Consider the following 19,696-nt stretch of genomic DNA (forward strand, 5'->3'; position numbering starts at 1 on the left):
CAGGAATGGAGAAAGGAGATTCTGCCGATAGGGGTGACTGCAATTAGGGATATAGACAATGGGCAAGAGAGGGATGGAATTTATTAGAGAAAACTGGCGAAAGAACCAAGGTATTGGGAGCAAATCACTAGAGAGGAAAAGGTGATAGAATGGGAAGATGCCAAGAATTTATTTGAACTGCAGGTTGGAGATTACCTTCCTGTCAAGGATTGATATCAGAGTATAGGCGAAGAGAAAGAAATAGCAGGGTCCTTAATGAAAGACCAGCATTGGTAGAGTTTTTAATAGAATCTAGAGCAGAAGCTGACGTTAAAGGTATAATTAGTAGAGCATATAAAACATTGCATGATAACTATAAGAATCAATCAGAGGAGGTTGGAAAGGATTGAGATGAGAGACTAGATAAGCAACTCACAAAGAAACAATGGGAGAATGGATATATGTATGCCTTCCAAATATGCAACAAAATCTAGAATATTTAGGAGTTTTGCTTGGAAATGTTTACATAGATATTTTTGTACGGCAAGAAGACTCCGGGGAATTTTTCCTCAGATAGATAGCAAATGTTGGAGGTGTGACGGGGAAGAAAGAGGTAATTGGGAACATATTTTCTGGGAATGGACTTTAATGATTCCCTGTGGGATGCACTATTGAAGATGCTGGGTGGGCAGATTGTTGTGATGAGGAAGATGATTATTCTAAGCTTTGATATAGAATCGGAATTGCCTGGACATGGTAAAGCCTTGCTGTCTCTAATTATGGTGGCTGCCAAAAAAGCAATTACTAGAAAATGGAAATCAGAATCCAAACCAACTCTATTAGAAGTAATGAATATAGTAACAGAGATAAAAGAACTTGAATTGAGATCTTTAGAAAAAGGTAGGAGAAAACTACATAGGAAAAAATGGGAATTGTGGGAACAGTACACACAGGGGAGGAATGAAGTTTAAAAGAAGGCAGGATGTAAATGAGCTATGTAATGTTTGACTGAAAATGATTGGATAGATTATAAGTGATATATAATGTTTGTAACTGGGAGTGTGTCAATATCGTCTGTGATGTAAAATGCTTGCAACTAGGATTGTGTCTGTGTTTGTTTAAATTTTTATAAATGTATAATTGCTTATGTTGTAAGTGATGGTTTAATAAAGATTGCTTCTTGTTTAAAAAAAAAAAACGGGCAGGAATTGAATAATTTATGTAATGTTGCTTAGGTTGTATGATGTATAGCAATATATGTGAAGCATAATGTTTGTTAATTTTAACTTGTTAAGATAGATTGATTACTTTTGTATAAATGAACCAATAAAGGCAGAACAGCAAAAGACAAACTATTGAAAGGAAACCCCAATGGCTACAGGCAGAATGCTTTAAACGTAAAAAAAGTTTATTATAAAACTCAACATGTTTTTCCTCACTCTCGTAGAGTAACTTCATCAGAAGTAAAAACTAGTTACAACGTAGCAGTTTAAAAACCCAGCACTCATCGTCACATGGTATTGTGAACCTATCAGCTCTCAATACTATTTAAACTCATACAGTATTAAACAGAAGTGTCAACTAAAGAACAATTTAAATGCGTCTATTAAACAATTTAGCCACTCAAATAAGAGTCGGACAGGAAAAGCACATAACAAACATATGTAAACATTATACAAAAATTCCCTAAAAGACTTTAACACCTTATCCAAAATTAGGGAAAACAAGTGTAAAATATTTATTTATCATCTACTTAAACTTTTTAACTTTATAGGCAGGAAATGTTACAATTTTCATTCAGGCCTGTGTATGAAAAAGCATCCAAGGCTAGTTGCCATTCTAGTTTGCGTTCCTCAAGCAGTTCCTCAAGCAATAAACTACTAAGGCCTCCTCTAATGTCTGGCATTATCTGGTCGATAGCTTGAAAATGGAATGTGTGGCCATTACTTAAAGACGAGTGCCTAGCTAAAGCGTTTTCACTTTTGTTTTTATCTATAGCATAAGTGCGTTCGTAAATCCTTTCATGAAATTTCCGGTCAGTTTTACCAATGTAAAATATATATATATATTTATATATATATATATATATATATATATATATATATATATATAGTATATATATTACTCCCTTGGATTCACAGTTCAGTTTGTATTTAATAGTATACTTGCTGTTATTATGTATAATGTTTACATATGTTTGTTATGTGCTTTTCCTGTCCGACTCTTATTTGGGTGGCTAAATTGTTTAATAGACTCATTTAAATTATTCTTTAGTTGACACTTCTGTTTAATACTGTATGAGTTTAAATAGTATTGAGAGCTGATAGGTTCATAATACCATGTGACGAGTGCTGGGTTTTTAAACTGCTACTTTGTAACTAGTTTTTACTTCTGATGAAGTTACTCTACGAGAGTGCCGAAAAACATGTTGAGTTTTATAATAAACATTTTTACGTTTAAAGCATTCTGCTTGTAGCCGTTGGGGTTTCTTTTCAGTAGTTTGTCTTTTACTTTTGTATAAAATGTAAATGTGCCTTTGTCACAAGTGATAATTCAATAAAGGTGTTTTAAAAAAAGAATGGCTCCTCAGATGAATGGGATACTTGGCAACACAAAAATTATATGAGCTTTTTATTTGAAAATATGAATGCTTGGCATATATCAATAATTATATTAATAACTTGAAGCAGAGGGTGATTACATTATTTCATGATACGTCATGGTGTCAAATGAAAGCTTAGATAATGCTGATACCAACTGGTTGTATACTACCATTCAGTGGATATTTAAAATTGTACAGTAATAAAATATGCAGATTAGCATAATTGTATTTCTGTACATATCTCTGGCATCATGCACTTGGGCAGGTTGTTTTTCAGTACTTCACATGCACAGTCACCAGAGACATCATGTTTGGCTCCTTTCACCAATAAGTACTTGGTACCACAACAATGACTATCTTTTTCCTGGAAATATTACAAATGTGCCGTCATAACTCTGTTAACATGAACCAGAGGGTGTTTACATGGCAATCCATGTTATCAAATGAAAGTCTACACAATACCGAAAAAACTTTGCACTAGTAGTTGGTGTCTAACGAGCACTGTATGGCAAATATTTACAATCATTTGCCCATTAAATATGCAGATATCTAAAAAATGGAGGGGTAGCTACAGAACTAGCTTGCAGTAAAAGGAAGATTACATCTGCCCCAACAAACGACACATTGATAGCTGGGGTCTCTACTGTGGTTACTGAGATGTTTATACTTGTTTGCATAATTACAATCAGTAAATATATATTATCTAATTACTTGTCCATACAAACTTATGGGATGCCTAGCTGTCATATTAATATCATCATTGTGAAGAGGAGTGTTTGCTGAATAACGTTCATATTTTAACTTTTTTGTAACTTTTATTGTTTTTCATATATATAAATTTGTTTACAACTAGGTTGAAAAAGTGCCTTCTCAGAATTTTAGCTCAGGTGAAGGCTGTCCAGGCAGGAATTCTTCGGCTAGGTGTGAAAGAGTCAATAGCCGCAGAAACTGTTTTTTTTTTTTTTTATGCTGCAGTGTAACATTAGAATATTATTGATCTACATAAATGGGTGTCAACCTTGGCTGTAGATTGTCACCCTGACCCCATGTTCAAAAAAGGGGTTGTGGATGGATGAATGGATAAATTGTTTGTCTAGTTACAGTAACTCATTTTCCTATTTGCCAGAACTGTCACAAAATTTGCTCCTTTTTCTTGTTTTGTCCCTTGGGTCTTGCCAAATAGCTTCTCTTCCTTTGCCCCATTTGCTCCTTTGTTCCTTTCTTAGGGGTTGAGCCAGACATTTCCTAGCCTGGGCAAAAGCCATTTAACCCATCCATTCCCAGGCTGTAGGGCCTAATCAATCTACTCTTTCCTCGAAGAAGTAAGAGTGGGAAACTGGGAAGTTGGGACAAAATACTGGGCCCAGTGGGTTTCTTTCCTAACCTCCAGAGCTTCTATTCACCCCAACAGCAGCTCTCTTAAGCTCCACTAATGCTGTGTTGGCATTCTGTGCTTGTCAGACCCATTCTTTGAGTGCACGATGTCACCTATGTGACAAGCCAGAGCTGCATTACCCACCACTACTACCCAGAGCAGGTGAGCTGACAATGGCCACTCACCCCCATTCCCTCAGGCTCATCCACTGCAGCATCCAAACTACTAATGAAACATGATTTGTCTGGGCTGCAATCAAGGGTTCAATCCCTGAGTACCTTGGGGTGGGCAAAACATGCTCTTTTCTGTACTGTTATATAAATTGAGTTAGCATGCTTTCTTTAAGACTTTGTTAGCTGCAACCAAACAAAGAAGTCTTTGTGAAACCAGTCCAGTACACCATCCTAGATTTAACAAAGTCCAACAATTCGGCCTTTTTCTTTTCCTTTTGGCAAACCAGCCAGTCTGAAATATCATCTGTAAGCCTGATCTACTGACAAAAAAAAATCCTTCGCTCCTCATAAATGTCCAACAATGTCAGAAGCCCTTGTTAAACATTCTCTGCAGACCATCACAAGTCTTTTGCATCTTTCAGGTTTGCCAGGATAACTCCCTGTCCAGGGAATGCAACTCAACAGAAATGTTGATCATTTATTATCTGTGTCCCTTTGTACATTTGAATGCCCAGAGCATACAGTCTCAGATATGAAAACATGACCAGAAAGCCATCATAAAGTACATGTTTGAACATGATGTTTATTATGGGCAGCCCATGACTTGCATGCAAGTCTGATAACAGTTCAGTATCCTTTTTCAGGTCTTTGACGTCATTCCTCCAAGTCATGCCCCTCCAGGCATCTTTGTCATTCCCCATGTGATCATTGAAGTCACCTGTTATAGTTATGGAGTCAGTACATAATATCCTGCTTGAGCACCTAATCTAAATTCTTCAGGAAGGGTGACTATATACTTTACTGTGGTTAAATGAATAAGCTCAGACTGTGCTACTGTTAACCACATTAAAGCAATCCTTTGATCCAGTAGAATAAAGACTGTAGCCAGGCCATAGCCAGGGATTTGAGAGTGGGGGCATTTCATGAGGAGCATCTCCATTACAGGAGAGCTATCACCCCCCAGTTGAGAAGTCTGGTTACAGAACCCAATTTTAGTGTAGAGGTGAGTGCAAGATTACTTTGCCAGTGCCTCTGTTGGCTGCTTCAGTCTCAGTTACATCTGCTACCCAGGTTGCAGTGAACAGCCCACAAGATGGCAGCATGTAGCCATTTTCGGCTGACCCTGACTGTGTCTCTTGGTCTGCTGATCAGCCAGCAGTCAGCAACCTTTATCACCCACAGGTCTAGCTTGATGGACAGATGGATCCTGGGAATTCCTAGTGTTATCAGCAACCTCATAATATTTGTGTATTATTGGAGGGGTCTTTTGTATCACTCTCTTTCTGGCCATTCACTGGAAAACCCTGCTGGAAGCATAATTTTCCTCGCAACAAACAAAACTCTTAAGGCACACTGGTGTACACAGACCCCTTTACCATGGCAAGTTGACAGTCTCCAGTGGTTCATCTTCAAATAGCTGTGCATGTTTTAAAGTAAGAGCCAATGAAAGTTAAGTTGTTTTTCACCTCATTGGTGTGTGCTGCATGTGGCAAAGATGACAGCTATACAAGGACATGAGTAAAAGCAGCCTGTCCTACTCAGCAAGTATTTGCTTCAACGTGTTTGCCAGAAGCAGCATTCACATGATTTCATGTGCAGTTCTCAGTTAAAGCATTTCTGTGTAAAAATTTCAGAAAGCAGCAGAAGCAGTATTTTAGTTTTGTTGTTTTACACAGATAATCCTCTTGCACTGGTGCATTCTGCAAACGACAGGCAGTAGTGTTTGTATTCCTAGAGAAGCACTAATGATACTCTGTTTATACTGACTGGTCATTGGTGTGGTAAAGTATTTTAGGCCTGCAGTTTCACTGGAGAAGAGAACTGATAGGTCATTTCCCTCACATCGCATTGTGCTAACCACACACATCCTTCATGTAGTATTTTTTCCCCATAGAATGTTGTTTGCACATTTTGTTAGTGAACATTAAAATAAAGAAACCACTGGTTCTCACCTGTAATCTTGAACTGCCCATTGTGACTAGCAAAGTGGAAAAAACTTTGCCAGTGAAAGCACAAAAATAAAAATTGCTGATGTGCACATTACAGTCCTCAAGACTATAATGGTTAATTACACTGCCTGTCTGTGGAGAAGCAGTTCTCAGATATCATCTAGTAATTTACACTCTTGTTGCAGAGAATTGCTTTCTGTGGTTGTTTTTGTTTCAATCCACAGAATTCTGTTAGAATTCTTTTAGTGTTCTAAAATTCAAGATGAGATCCTGTCATCTTACAGTTTGCTGATATATCAGTATTTAATTGAAAATCTATAGAAATTATAAAAACTTTATTAAAATATGCTATTCTGAACAAATATATTGGTAGTAAGATTTTGGTGTTTTTAATTCAGTTAATTTCCCAGTGTTTTCTGTTACTTCTAGGCAGAAGATTCTGAAAGAGAAGGCAGTTCCAAAGATTGATAGTTACATGTTTGAAGAGCATGAAATGATCAGATTGGCTGCCACAGAGTGCTTGTGCAACCTGGTCCTCAGTCAGGAGGTAAGTAAGGACAATGGGTAGCTTCGCTCGAGCCAGAACATTTAATGTCTCTTTATTTGCTCATTTTTGTTAGTTAACCAGGAAGTTGAAATTGGCATACACAGTTTTCAGCAGCTGCATTAGAGAAGAGTCTTACAACAGTTAATACAGGCACAATTTTAGCCAAGAGTAATAACACAGTAGGTACAACCAAACACAGTAAGTAAAAAACAAATATTTAAATAGCAGTAAAGCAGAGTTTAAATGATAACATAAACAATTGTAAATATTAAGTTATGCCTTGACTCCATCTGTAGAACCAGTTGGGTAACAAATGCAGAAGTGGGGCTTTAAGAAAAAAATTATTTTACATGACATGGGTATTGCAAGTTAATTGAAAGACTGTTCCATATTTTAGACACTGCTACAAAGAGCAAAGTAGCTCCAAAATGGTTTAAGGATAGAAGGACTAATTAGAAGTTTATTACATTATCTACATTTAAGTGCAGTACACCCATGTAGTGGTACAATTTGCTATACTGACACATAAATGAATAGGCAAACTTTAAATGAAGTATTGCAAGATTATCTGAAACTTCCAGCCAGTGCACATTAGGATTCATGTCCAGTTGCAGATGCTAATTTCATTGAGTGCCTTTACTTCAGAAATGTATCACTGAAAACCAATTCCAACCAGTGTATATACTTTAATGAATAATGGTGAGAATTGAAAGGTGTGAAGATAGTAAGATTTATTAGAAGACATGATCCATATGTTAGAGTAGGAAGTAGATACCTTTGCTATCATGACTCTGTTGCATACCTGTAATTCTGGCATTGTCATACTACCTTTTGATTATTTCTCCTTGTAACAGAATTAATATGTACATCAGACTTTAGATTCTGATTAAGAGTAACTTAACCTTTGTAATGAGACTGCCTTCTTGAGGGTATTATTTGTGTATGCGTGTGTGTTGCGTAAAGTATTCTGAGAGGCTTTCTGAAATTTGAAGACATTAGCGTTTTGTTAGTCCATATTTGTGCAGTAATAAATGTGATTGCACTTTGCTTAGACTGGTTTGGCTTAAAGGTCAGCATTACAGTAGTCTTTAAGCCAGTAAAGAAAAGACTGTAATCATCAGCCAGTGCTGGGCAAGTAGCTGGAATACAAGAGAAGGGCAGGGTCATTGAGGCCAAGAGGACAGACAAGAAGAAATGAGTGACTAACCATATTAAATGCTTTTGACTGATCTAAAAATAGGACACAGGGACTCATTGCCGTTTTGTTGATTGTGCTAAACTATGGCCCATTCTTTCAGAGTGTAAAGTGGGAAAGTATGAGAAGTGCTGATTCACTGCTATGCTTGATTATTCTTGTGTAAATCCAGTTGTATGTAGGTACAGTATTCCTCGTGTTCATGAAGAGTTACCCTAATTTCTGAAATGTTGAAAATTATGTATATATTTATTGCAATAGTATAGTTTCAAGGCTTCATTTTGGAAGGCCATCATGATTTAATTTTGGCTGTGACCAGTGGTAGAGAATACAGTTTTGCTTGTTGATACCTAAGGTGAGCTATGGAATTGTGAAAAGAGAGAAAGATATTGGTGGAGAAGTGAACCATGCCATCAAACTGTAAAAAAATAGAGACAAGCTGTCATTTTGAGGGAAGTAAGGTTCAAATGTTTATTCCTTGATGCATTGAGGGATGCTGAAGCAAATCAGTAACTTAAGTTTGTTTCCATGTGGCAGAGGACATATCAGTTAGAAGATGTAATGCCTTAGCCAGCTCCTACGCTTGGAGGAATAAAACTCAAATATGCCCAGATGACCCAATTTCAATTAGTCTTAAGAGCTGAAGGAGCAAAGGTTGGAGGTAGATGAGGCTCAATTACTAATAGTTTGGATGGGAAGAGATGCGATAAAAATGATGATGTATAACCAATCAACAGGAAAGTCCCCAGGAACAGGAGTATGGAAGGTAGGAGGAAAACACTGAAAGATCTGGAAGGTTTTGTTTAGCAGTGTTTTAAGAGGTAGGGAAGCATCATCATCCTGGAAGAAAGTGTTAGCTGTAATACCTAAAGAGGGTAAAGACTCATCAGATCCAGCTTCATACAGGTCCATTTTAACCCTAAACCATGATTATAAAGTGTTTATGTGTATAATGGCTAAAGGAATGGCAAAGGTGTTGCCAAAATTGATAGACATGGATCAATGTGGTTTTGTGGAGGGGAGGCAAACATTTAACATCAACAGCACATTGATGATCCAGAGGGAAGCTGAATGTAAGAAAATACCACTGTTGTTGGTGGGTCTTGATGCAGAGAAAGCATTTGACAGAGTATGCTGGGTGTTTATGAGCAGGAATGGAAGCATTTGCATTCCCTAATAAAATTATATGGTTGATTTAGGAGGCTATATCAGGGATCAGAGGCGAAAATTAAAGTGGGTGCGTTTGTGTCTGATAATTTCTGTTTGCACACAGGAACCGGGCAGGGGTGTCCTCTTTCCCCTTTGTTATTTGCACTATATTTAGAACCATTGATAAATAAATAAGAGACTCAGAATTTCAGGATATAATTGGTAATGGTAGTCAAGAAAAGCTGGCTCTATTTGCACATGATATTATATTATTCTGAGGCAGTTTCAAATCTTTTCAACATACAAAATTAATGAAGCTAAAACAAAGGCAGTAGCTGAAAATTATGTACTCGCACATGAATTGGTTCAGCAATACCCATGTTTACAGGGACATGATAAAATGAAGTACTTAGGAGTATGGATTAAAAATAATTCTGGTGTGGCAGCTAAGGATATGTGGGAAGAAACTAAAAAGATAATACATAAACTGACAAACTGGAAGCTCTGTTACGTGGATATGGATCACAAGATACAAGCAGTTGAAATGTTTGTAGTCCTTATAGTTTTATACACAAGTCAGGCATAGTTTTATTAATGAGAGGAGAAGTTGTGGAAAGCAATTAATAAACAGCCAAAGGATTTTATCTGAGAGGGGAAGATAGCACGAGTCAAGTGGGATAAGCTGATTCTTCCAATTGAACAAGGCAGTTTGAACTTGCCCAAGTTGAAGGGGTATTTCAGAGCTATACAGTTAAGGCTCATATACATAGCAGAAGCAGAAACCTATAATTCATTGTGGAAAGGGATGATGATGAAATGGAGGGAAGCTCAAGAAATAAGGAGAGACTGGGATTTTGGATGCACATCCTTAAGGAAAATAACAATAACCATACAGAATATTACATTCATAAAGTAGCAGAAAATAGTCTAAGAACTAAGCCAACACAGGGATGGAGAAGGGAGATTCTGCCAGTAGGGATGACTGCCATTAGGGATACAGATAATAGGTAAGAGGGGGCTGGAATTTATTGGAGAAACTGGTAAAAGAACCAAGGTATTTGGGTGCAAATAATTAGAGAGGGAAAGGTAATAGAATGGGAAGAGGCAAAGAATTTATTTGGACTGCAGGGTAGAGATTGCCTTCCATATCAAGGTCTGATATCAGAGTCCAGGCAAAGAAAAAGAAGTAGGGGGATCCTAAGCAGAAGAGCAGCACTGGTAGCGTTTTTAGTAGAATCTAAAACCAAAGCTGCTGTTAAAAAAGTAACAATTAGTAAATTATGCAAAATACCACATGATAATTATAAGAATCAATCAGAGGAGTTTAGAAAGGATTGGGAAGAGAGATTACATAAGCAGTTCACATAGAAACAATGGGAAGATATATGTATGTCTCCCAAATATGCAACAAAGTCTAGATGATTTAGAATCTTTGTTTGAAAGTGTTTTACATAGGTATTTTTATACCTCAAGTACATTCCAAAGAAGTTTTCCTCAGGTAGTTTTGGAGGTGTGATGGGGAAGGAAGAGGTAACTGGGAACATATTTTCTGGGACTGTAATGGGTTGGCAGACTTTAAAGATTCTCTGCAGACTGCTGTGTCAGAGATGCTCGGTAAGCAAATTAGTGTAACTAAGGAAATTTTTTTTTTGAGCTACGATACTGAATTGGAATTGTCTAGACATAGTAAGGCCTTGCCAAGTGTAATTATGGTGCGTGCCAAAAAACAATTACTAGAAAATGGAAATCAAAGTCTAAACCAACTTTACTTGAAGTAGTGCATATAGTAACAGAGATAAAATAACAGGAACTGGGATCTTTAGAAAAGGTAGGAGCAAATTACATAGGAAAAATGGGAATTGTGGAAACAATGCATATGTGCAGCATCCACAATAACTCAACTTCTTACAGTCACACAAAAAATCTTCTCTGATATTGAAACATGGCTAGCAAACTCACATCTCATTGTCAACCTTAATAAAACTAAACGTATCTTTCCTCCATCCAAACCTACTAACTTCCCAGCTAACTTTTATATCACTGCCAGTAATAATATTAGGATTCTCCCAGATTCCCAAACAAAACTGTTAGGCGTTATAATTGACAACAGACTAAAATTTGACATACACATTTCTAACACAATCAAAAAAGTTCACAAGAAAATGGGAACAATGTAAAGAAACAAAAAATTCTTAACAGACAGTGCAAGAATAGCCATAGTTAGAATCCACCTTCTCTCCTCACTCTTATATGCATCCCCCATACTTGCCAACCTCAAAAAGTCAGAACTAAATAAATTAGAATCATGTTACAATAAGACTGCCAAATTTGCAACAGATTCCACACATTCAACCCATCACTGTCGATGCCTAAAAAAATCTTTCTTGGTAAATCTACCTCATGTTATGAACTATAACCAATTAATAATGGCTCACAAAATAATGCACAATCCTGACAGTGTTCAGTGGGCTCCCATCGATGTGGTAATTAGTGGGAATTGAGTTTTTACCAAAGGGGATGATGACACATTTTTTGGCATTAAGCTTAAGGCCATGATTTCGACAACAGTCATTGTTCTCAGCAAGGCCTTTCTGTAGGGTGTCTGCATCACTTGGGGAGTTAATAATGGCTCCCAGCTTGCAGTCATCTGCAAACTTGGTCAGCCAGAGTCCCTTTGTGTTGACCTGGACTTCTGAGAAGTAGATGCTGAACAGAAGAGGACCCAGGACCGATCCCTGTGGGACTCCACTCGTGACTGGTCGTCAGTCTGACTTGGAGTCTACTACTTTCACACTGTGTGTTCTGTCTGTGAGCCAGTTTGCAACCCACTTAGTGATATAGGGGTCGATGCCTAGTTTGGTGATTTTCCCGAGTGAGGAATGGTATCAAAGGCCTTGGCCAGATCGAGGTAGGGTGTATGAACTGCCTTACCTTCATCCACAGCCCTGGTGACTGACTCAAAGAAAAAGCCAACCAGGTTGAGCAGGCATGATCTTCCTTTCACAAAGCCAAATTGCATGGGGTCTAGAGTTTGGAGATTTCCTATATCTTTGTTAATCAGGTCCATGATGATGTGCTCCATAGCTTTACTTATCAGACTCGTCAAGCTAATGGGGCAATAAATCCCAGGGTCTGTAGTTGCTCTCCCTTTATGGAGAGGGATGACTGTAGCAGTGCGCCATTTGGTAGAGACAAAGCCTGAGGTGAGGCTGTGACTGAACAGGACACACAGATGTGGTGCCAGTTTGCTTTGTAGTTCATGTAGAACACAGCCAGGGATATTATCGGGTCGCATGGAAGCTGTATTCTTGGCCTTGGACAGTGCAGCTTTAACCTGTGCTGCATTAATGCTGGGTGTCTGGCATTCTTCCGGTATTGTGATTGGTCCTTTAAGGGGGGAGAGAGGGGTAAAGTTGGCACTGAATCTGTCGGTCAGTATGTTGCCAATATCTGTTGGCTCAGTATAGGAGGTATCATTGTGGAGTAACTCTGAGCAAATCTGGGTATTGTCATGGAGGTTCTTGATATAACTATAGAAGGCTTTGTGATTGTTTTTAGTGTCTGATGCAATTCTGCCTTCATAGCTGGCTTTACAGGATTTGATGAGGGATCTCAACTTTTTGTTGAGGCTAATAAGGGAGTTTTTCCAGTCATGGGACTTCACCTTTTTCTGCAACAGTTTCTTCCTTCTGTTGTAGAGTTTATTGATGGCAGAGGACCACCAAATTGGCTTCCTTTTTTTGGAGGAGAGCATCTTGGTTCTGCTGGATATGGCTAGTTCCATGCATTTGTGTACATGTTTATACAGTGCATTGGTATATGATTCGACAGTCATGCAGCTATTTTCCATTGGCATGGGTGCTGTGAAGTTAGCCAGCTCTGTTTTTAGGAGCCCAAAGTCAGCTTTGGAGAAGTTTTTCAAGGTGGTTACCTTTGTGGAGGGTGTGGGTGAGATGTGGATTTCCATTGTGATTAGTTTATGGTCAAACCTGACCAGGGAGGGATTGACTACTGGTGTAGAGCAACAGTTGCCCATGTTAGTAATAACTAGGTCAAAGATGTTGCTTCCTCTAGTGGGGGTCAGAATGAGCCGGTCCAGGGCATTGGAATTGATGAATTCCAGGAAGCGTTGGGCCAGTGTATTGGTGCTTGAGTAGTTCTCCTAGTTGATGGAGGGTAGTTGAAGTCTCCTAGTATGAGAGTAGATTCCAGGGTGCTTAGGAATGTGCAGTGAGAGTCTAGTGACATGGTTGGGGACCTATAGCAGGCTATGACTTGGATCACTATCTTACCCAATGTTAATTGTACCTGAAGTATCTCAGATACGTTATGCTGAGCTACTAGTCTGGATTTGGGCATATCCTTTATGAATATGGAGACACCACCGCCTTTGGAGCTACGGTCTAGGTGTGGAATGAGTTATAGCCTGGTAGCCCAGTGGTGCTTTCTGCCACTTTAAACCAGGTCTCCGTTACAGCACAAATGTCGATGTTCTCCATTTTAAGGAATGCTTCAAGCAAGTGCATCTTGAGATTTAGACTTCTAACACTGAGCAGCTTGACCATCAGATTGCATTTGTTTATAGCTGTTACAGTGGTAATTTGGAACACTGCCTAAAAAAGGCACTATAGCGGTGGCAAGAGCCTTAGCCAGTACCTGGAAACCCAGGGGTGACAAATGCAGGCCATCTCTGGCAAAGCATCGAGGTCTGTCGGTCATGTCGTCCCAAGCAGACAGATACTGGATCCCCTTAGAATGACACCAGAAACTTAGCAAATTGTTGAAGTCAGTCATTTTATATTTGTACTGCGGTATCATTCCGGGTAACGGTAGGATACTGCTCAGGGCTAGGGTTATACCTGCCTGGGCCACATAATCCAAGAGCTCCACCATGTCTCTCTCCATGTAGTCCAGGGAGGTGTGTCTCAGGTCATTCACACCCACATGGACAATGACAGAGTCACACTTGTACTTATTGTGGAGTGACCTGACTGCGTGTGTTACGTGTCGGATTCTGGCACCTGATAGCTGAATGTTACCTTCTCCTTATTCAACCTACTGAGTGGGACATCTCTGTGCCTCACTATTGAGTCACCTATGATTAGTGCAGTGGGCCAAGTGTTTAGCCTTAGGGGCTTAGGTTGAGGAACACACTGTGGAGGTGAGCTATATATCCTGTGGTTTGTGCTGTGTTGTGGTGGTTGAGTGCATTTCTGTCTTGGAAGTCTCTGCTGTTTAGTTAAATTTCTATTGAGAGTTTCCGCAAAGGTGGGTGTGTGGTTTGTGTTTTTATGTGAGAGATATGATGGCGGGTGTTCTGGAGGGTTATGTGTTCCATGTGGTGTGGTGCAAGTGTTGACCTTCTCTTCTTGAGCAGCTAGTCCGTTCTTGGCTGGAGAGTGTAGCTTCCAACTTGGTGGTATAAGTGCATCACTCACAAGTCTGAGTGTTGGGAGGTAAGAGGAGAGGGTTGTCTGTGTACATGAGACAGTTGCTACACTGCCTCAGAATGCCCAAGTGCACCAGGTTAATAAGAGAAGCACAGGAAACTGCCCTTTAATCATACCAGGAGGGGTGGTCATAACTGCTAAGTACTGTAGCTATTTCCGTAAACAAGAACTAGTGCTGATGGCACTTAGGTGTGCTACAGTAATTGCTACAAAAACCTGCTGAAGTGCTAAGCAATGAAGCTATTTGAAGTGCAAAAGAGAAAGAACTTAAGTAATCTTCTCCACTAAACTATTTAACCAATGTAAAAAGAAATTAAATAAAACCACGTGTGGTTTAATCTTTTCCACTAATCAGGATTAAGTATATAAAAAAAAGCTTGGAAAATCCCTCTAAGCAATGTCACACACACCTGTTCTCATAACACGCCATGATGTAACATACCATAGCTATAAGCTCACTTGCTGCCTCCATAGTCCCCTCCCCCCATAGCCTACCACTTCTTTTTTTGCCTGTTGCAGTTTGAATCACAATAGTGAAGCTGGTATGAGAGGAGCTCCATAATCATTTAATAGCAAGATTTATGCCATCAGCTTTCCACTACTCATGCCTTCTTGCTCCAACACTAAACTGTCCTGGATGTGTCTGTTCGGTTCAGTTTTCTACCATTCAGAATTCAACAAAAAGGTTTGAAGATAACATGATCAGAAATGTTCAGACACCTGTCCTGATGCACGCCATGATATAGTGTACCAGATACAAAACTCACTTGCCACTTTCACCCACTGCCTGAGCCTGCCATTTTCTTTGGCTTGTTGCATAGTATTGATTGCAGTCTTTAATCTTGTATAAGAAGGTCCATTCTCATTACTGATACCATCAGGCATTTAGCAGCTTGATTTCTGAAATTCTCCAAGGCTACTAATCCCCCTCCCCATTACCAGTAATGCTGTACCTGAGGTCCTTTCTTTTCAGATCTGTCTTACTACATTGCACTATAGTTTTGTCAGAGAATTTCCCCAGGCTGCATTCTTGTTCTGAGATACAAATCTATTGGTTTGGGTAAGTAAATTAGTTTTTTTTTTCCCGTTAACTCAGTTTTTCCTTCTAGTAACATGTATCAGATCAATTGACTTTTTTCTTTTCAAAGTTGAGATTTTCTGTCTCCCTTTCTCTCCACCTGCCTTCCTAGGCCCTTAACTAGTTTATTAATGCCTTTACAGTTTCTAATGCTTGTTGGTATTACAGTCAGTTGTATTGCCTTGTAGTTCTTTTTTTTGGTTTTGGTGGCATTCCTGATCTAAAATAATGATGATGATGATAAAACCTTCATTCTTGCTATGATTTTTGCTGGATTTTAGAAGATGTTTCTGCTTAGCTGCTGTTATTTAGTTGATTGTGTTGAACTTCAGACTGTCCTTTCAAAATGTGCAAGTGTGAAAACACAGTTCTACCACAAGACAAGCATGAGGAATATGTTTTTTTTCTGAGTAAGTACCGTAATGTGACATATGTCAGTTTTTACCCCCCCCCCCCCCCAAAAGTCTGTGTGACCATAAGGACAAAATAAAAATTTTTCTGTGCAAGAAATCTGTCAGCCAAAAGCCTAGGAGCTGAAGTATGCTTTGGAACATGTGCCACTGACCTTAGTCTCAGAGCTTGCTGTAGTTACCATTGCTTCCAGTTCTTCTAAGGTTCACAAAAAAGAAGTTCAGGCATAAGCCTGCAAAACAGAGATGCTCCTGTCTGTTTCTCATGCAAAACAAGTAAAGATCTGATGATGATTATGTATTTCCTTTTGTAGTTTTAAAATTTGCATTTTTTAATCATATGTTAACTGATGAAATCAACTAACTTAAGCAGTTTAGACGATAAAAAGGCATTTCAGATTATGCCATCTAGGTTAACTTCTGCAAGGTCTTATTCACTGCCTCCACCAGTGACAGACTATGATCAGTTTGTAGAAGTTTTTATTCAAGTTTAGAAAAAAGTGTTTGCTGCCTCATTACCCCTCTGTTTTTAGGGCAGATAGAGGTCTTCCTTTTCTCATGTAGCTCTTCTAATTTTTTTCACCAGCACAGAATATAAGCATCAGTACTGAGGTAGCCAGCACTGACCCATACAGTGCTAATGTCAATAAGTGAAGACTTGTCATTGCACCTTTGCCTTGGGTCTGCAGCCCTTGGTGTCGGCATTGGAGCTATAGACATAGCCTTCTGTGTTGATCTGTGTTGATACCATCGGTGTCCTTGCTGCTGATGTTAGTAAGTATGTTGAGCCTGATATGGGGGATTCAACCTGTTTGGGGCTGAACTCAACATCAAGTATGTTGGTGTCAGTGCCCTCAGCACTGGAGCCAACATGAACACTGGCATTCTAGACAACTCTGACATTTGCTACCTTTGGTATCTGCCCCTGTTCAGATAGTGTTTCTCACTCAGACAGCACATTTTTCTTTGGCTGACCTTTTTGCTATTCCACTTGTCTAGCAGCAGGACAGAGTCCCAAGGCCTCAGGTAATGCCTCTGCATGACTTGCCACCTAGAACATACTTCTTCATTGTCCATGTACTCATTGCCACAGAGGACAGGAAGAAAACACAAGTGGAAAAAAGTATATGGTCTCACCAGCTGTCACCCATGCCTGATGAAATGCACTACATGTGGTATTGCCTTAAAGATGACATTTGGTTACCATAATACAGAATGCTCTTATATTTTTTGGTTTTCTCCATTCTTTGCCTGGAGTGTTGTCTTTGATTTGCTTGTATTTGGAGATGCTGTCTCACAAACTGTGGAGAATTGCTTTTCGCTGGTTCACTGCTGACCATTTGAAGGATTCTTTGGCTGGAATTGATGAATGGTGGGATTTGTTTTAGAATCTTGGTGTTTTGAAGTTCAGTTGAAGAGGTTTTTGCCTGAATTAATTCATTTTGGATGAATTTGCCAGTGAAATTTTGTTCTACAAAAACTTACTTATGCCCCCTTCGAGCCAGTAGCTTCCACCACTTTGAAGATGGGTACCTGGAAAACTGTCTTGATGGTAGCCCTCACTTCAGCCAGAAGGGTCTCAGAGCTATAAGCACTCATGGCTACTCCACCTTACACCATTTTTCATAAAGACAAGGTCTGTCTTCATACTAAAGCCTCCTTCATGCCCAAAGTGGTCAATGAACTGCCTCTTAACCAATATACCCACTTTACCCTACCTTCTTTCCTTCACCAGAGAATGACAGTGAGAGAATGCTCCATTCCCTAGATGTTCACAGGCAACTGAGGTTTTATCTGGATAAGACTAAGGACATCAGGAAGTCCAACCAGCTCTTTGTATCCTTTCATCCCAGGGCCCTGGGGAAAGCTGTATCCAAACAGACCATATCCTCCTGCAAAGCTATATCCTTCTGTATTACTCCTTCCATGGTAAAGAATTACCCCACATAGTTAGAGCCCACTGCACCAGAGTGGTGGCCTTTTCAGAGGCCTTTCTTAAAGGCCTTGATACAGCCACTATCCTAAAGGCAACTACATGGTCTTCTGTACACACTTTCAGTAAACACTGTAAATTGGATAACATCTCCAGAGCTAGGGCAGGATTTGCAAAAGCAATCCTCCTTGGCTTCCTGAAGAGTGCTGCTACTTCCTTCTCCCTTCTCTCTGCATAACCTGTGGTACTCTCCCATAAGTGAGAATACTGCAACATGAGAATAGAAAGACATAGATTAGTTGTGCAAAATCTTACCATAACCATCGATGTCCTTCTCTGCCATGTTGCAGTATTCCTTCCCCCTAGAGGACATTTTCCCTATCTGGGTATCATCCTTCAGCTACCCTTAGACTATTGTTCGACTGGTCATTCATTTCTGAGGTCTTTACATGTGGACGTCACATTTATGGCCCACGGTTTACGGTTTATGGTCCCTATGTGTGAAAGCCCGCGTACCTTACAGCAGCCAGGCTTAAGCTTTGGTATACAAGCGTGACATTCTGGTCGCCTGAGGCGGAAGATATCCCATAAGTGATAATACTGCAACATGGAAGAGAAGGACATCTAAGGTTATGGTAAGATTTTACACAACTAATCTTTCTGTAAGGAATGGGATTGCTGATTGGTAATCCTGAAGTCAAATTCAAATGTAGTGTCATGAGCACCTTAGAATGCCCTAATCTACAAAGCCTTGCAGTCTGTCACCTTAATAAAGTCCAGGGCTAGAGATTGGTTTGTGAAGCACATTTTTGCATCCTTCTCATTTTCTTTGAGTGGGGCCATAAACTGTATATTTTGTGTAACTATTTTCTTTTGAGAGCTTGGTAGCAAAATGCTGCAGTTGCTGGATCTGTTACCAGATCCAGATGATCCTTTAAAACAGAAGATGCAGTCACAACTGCATCTTCAGTATCCATCCTCACAATGAGATTATTATACAACTCTAGAGAGTGTTTAGCCAAAGCTGCAGGCTCTGGCATTGCAATGTGCCAACATGCCTGGCTCCTGCTTACTGATTTTACCAAAGACATCAGGACAGCGTTTGTAAACTCAGCCTTTTGGGGCAGTGCTTTTTTTGACCCTTTTATCAGACTCCACCTAGAGAGGATAGAGAGGGAAACCAAAATCTTAATGCCCCTTACTAAGAACAATGGACCCTGCGACAGCTGTAGTTTAAGTGTTGCTGTCAGTAATAACACCAGAGCTCTGGAAAGAACGAGGATTATCATGATAACTTTAGAATAGTCACCATTCCAAAGTAAAGGCAATTGCCAGCAATATAAAAATTGTGATTCTTTTTGGGGGGGGGGGGGGCAGCATCACATGAATTCGAGAGACCCCACTCAGCTCTATCACTACAGGTAGTCAGAAGCCAGCTGAGTTTATTTACCTTCCTGTGTTGCTGGAAACCATACAAGACAAGTGGATAAGAGCAGTAAAATTTAAAGGGTATGTAATCTCCTTTCACTCCCCCACAGACCAGCTCATTATCCTTTCCTTAGGTCCCATGCTGTTAAAGTGCAAGAAGAAAAGAGGTCTTGAACTTTCTAAAGAAATGTGACATCCAGGAAATCCCAACAGACCAGAAAAGGTTAGGTTACTACCCCAAGTTCTTTTTTGGTATCATAAAAAATGAAGAACCTCAGGCCCATATTGGACTTGTGTCCTAAACAATTTTATACTAAAATAAACTTTTTGGATTGTCATAGTGCAATCTATACTTCCAAGTCAAAGGTACTGGATGTTTTTGGAATTTCATGGTACCTGTTTCCACAGTGAGACATCCAAAGTGTCCA

The 19,696-nt window shown here is 39.4% G+C and overlaps 1 protein-coding gene across 2 annotated transcripts in view; it reads left to right on the plus strand.

Moving 5' to 3' along the window:
- Nucleotides 1-19,696, plus strand: part of UNC45A (unc-45 myosin chaperone A) — a 1,636,854-nt gene that overhangs the window by 1,479,413 nt on the left and 137,745 nt on the right. For both annotated transcript variants that reach the window (XM_044078271.1, XM_044078272.1), the window contains one exon: nucleotides 6,508-6,625. In XM_044078271.1, coding sequence (XP_043934206.1) covers nucleotides 6,508-6,625 — 118 coding nt within the window. The remainder of the gene's footprint in view (nucleotides 1-6,507; nucleotides 6,626-19,696) is intronic.

This window comes from Protopterus annectens, chromosome 7.part0, assembly GCF_019279795.1.
Source record: "Protopterus annectens isolate FY-2018-M chromosome 7.part0, PAN1.0, whole genome shotgun sequence".
Taxonomy (NCBI): domain Eukaryota; kingdom Metazoa; phylum Chordata; order Ceratodontiformes; family Protopteridae; genus Protopterus; species Protopterus annectens.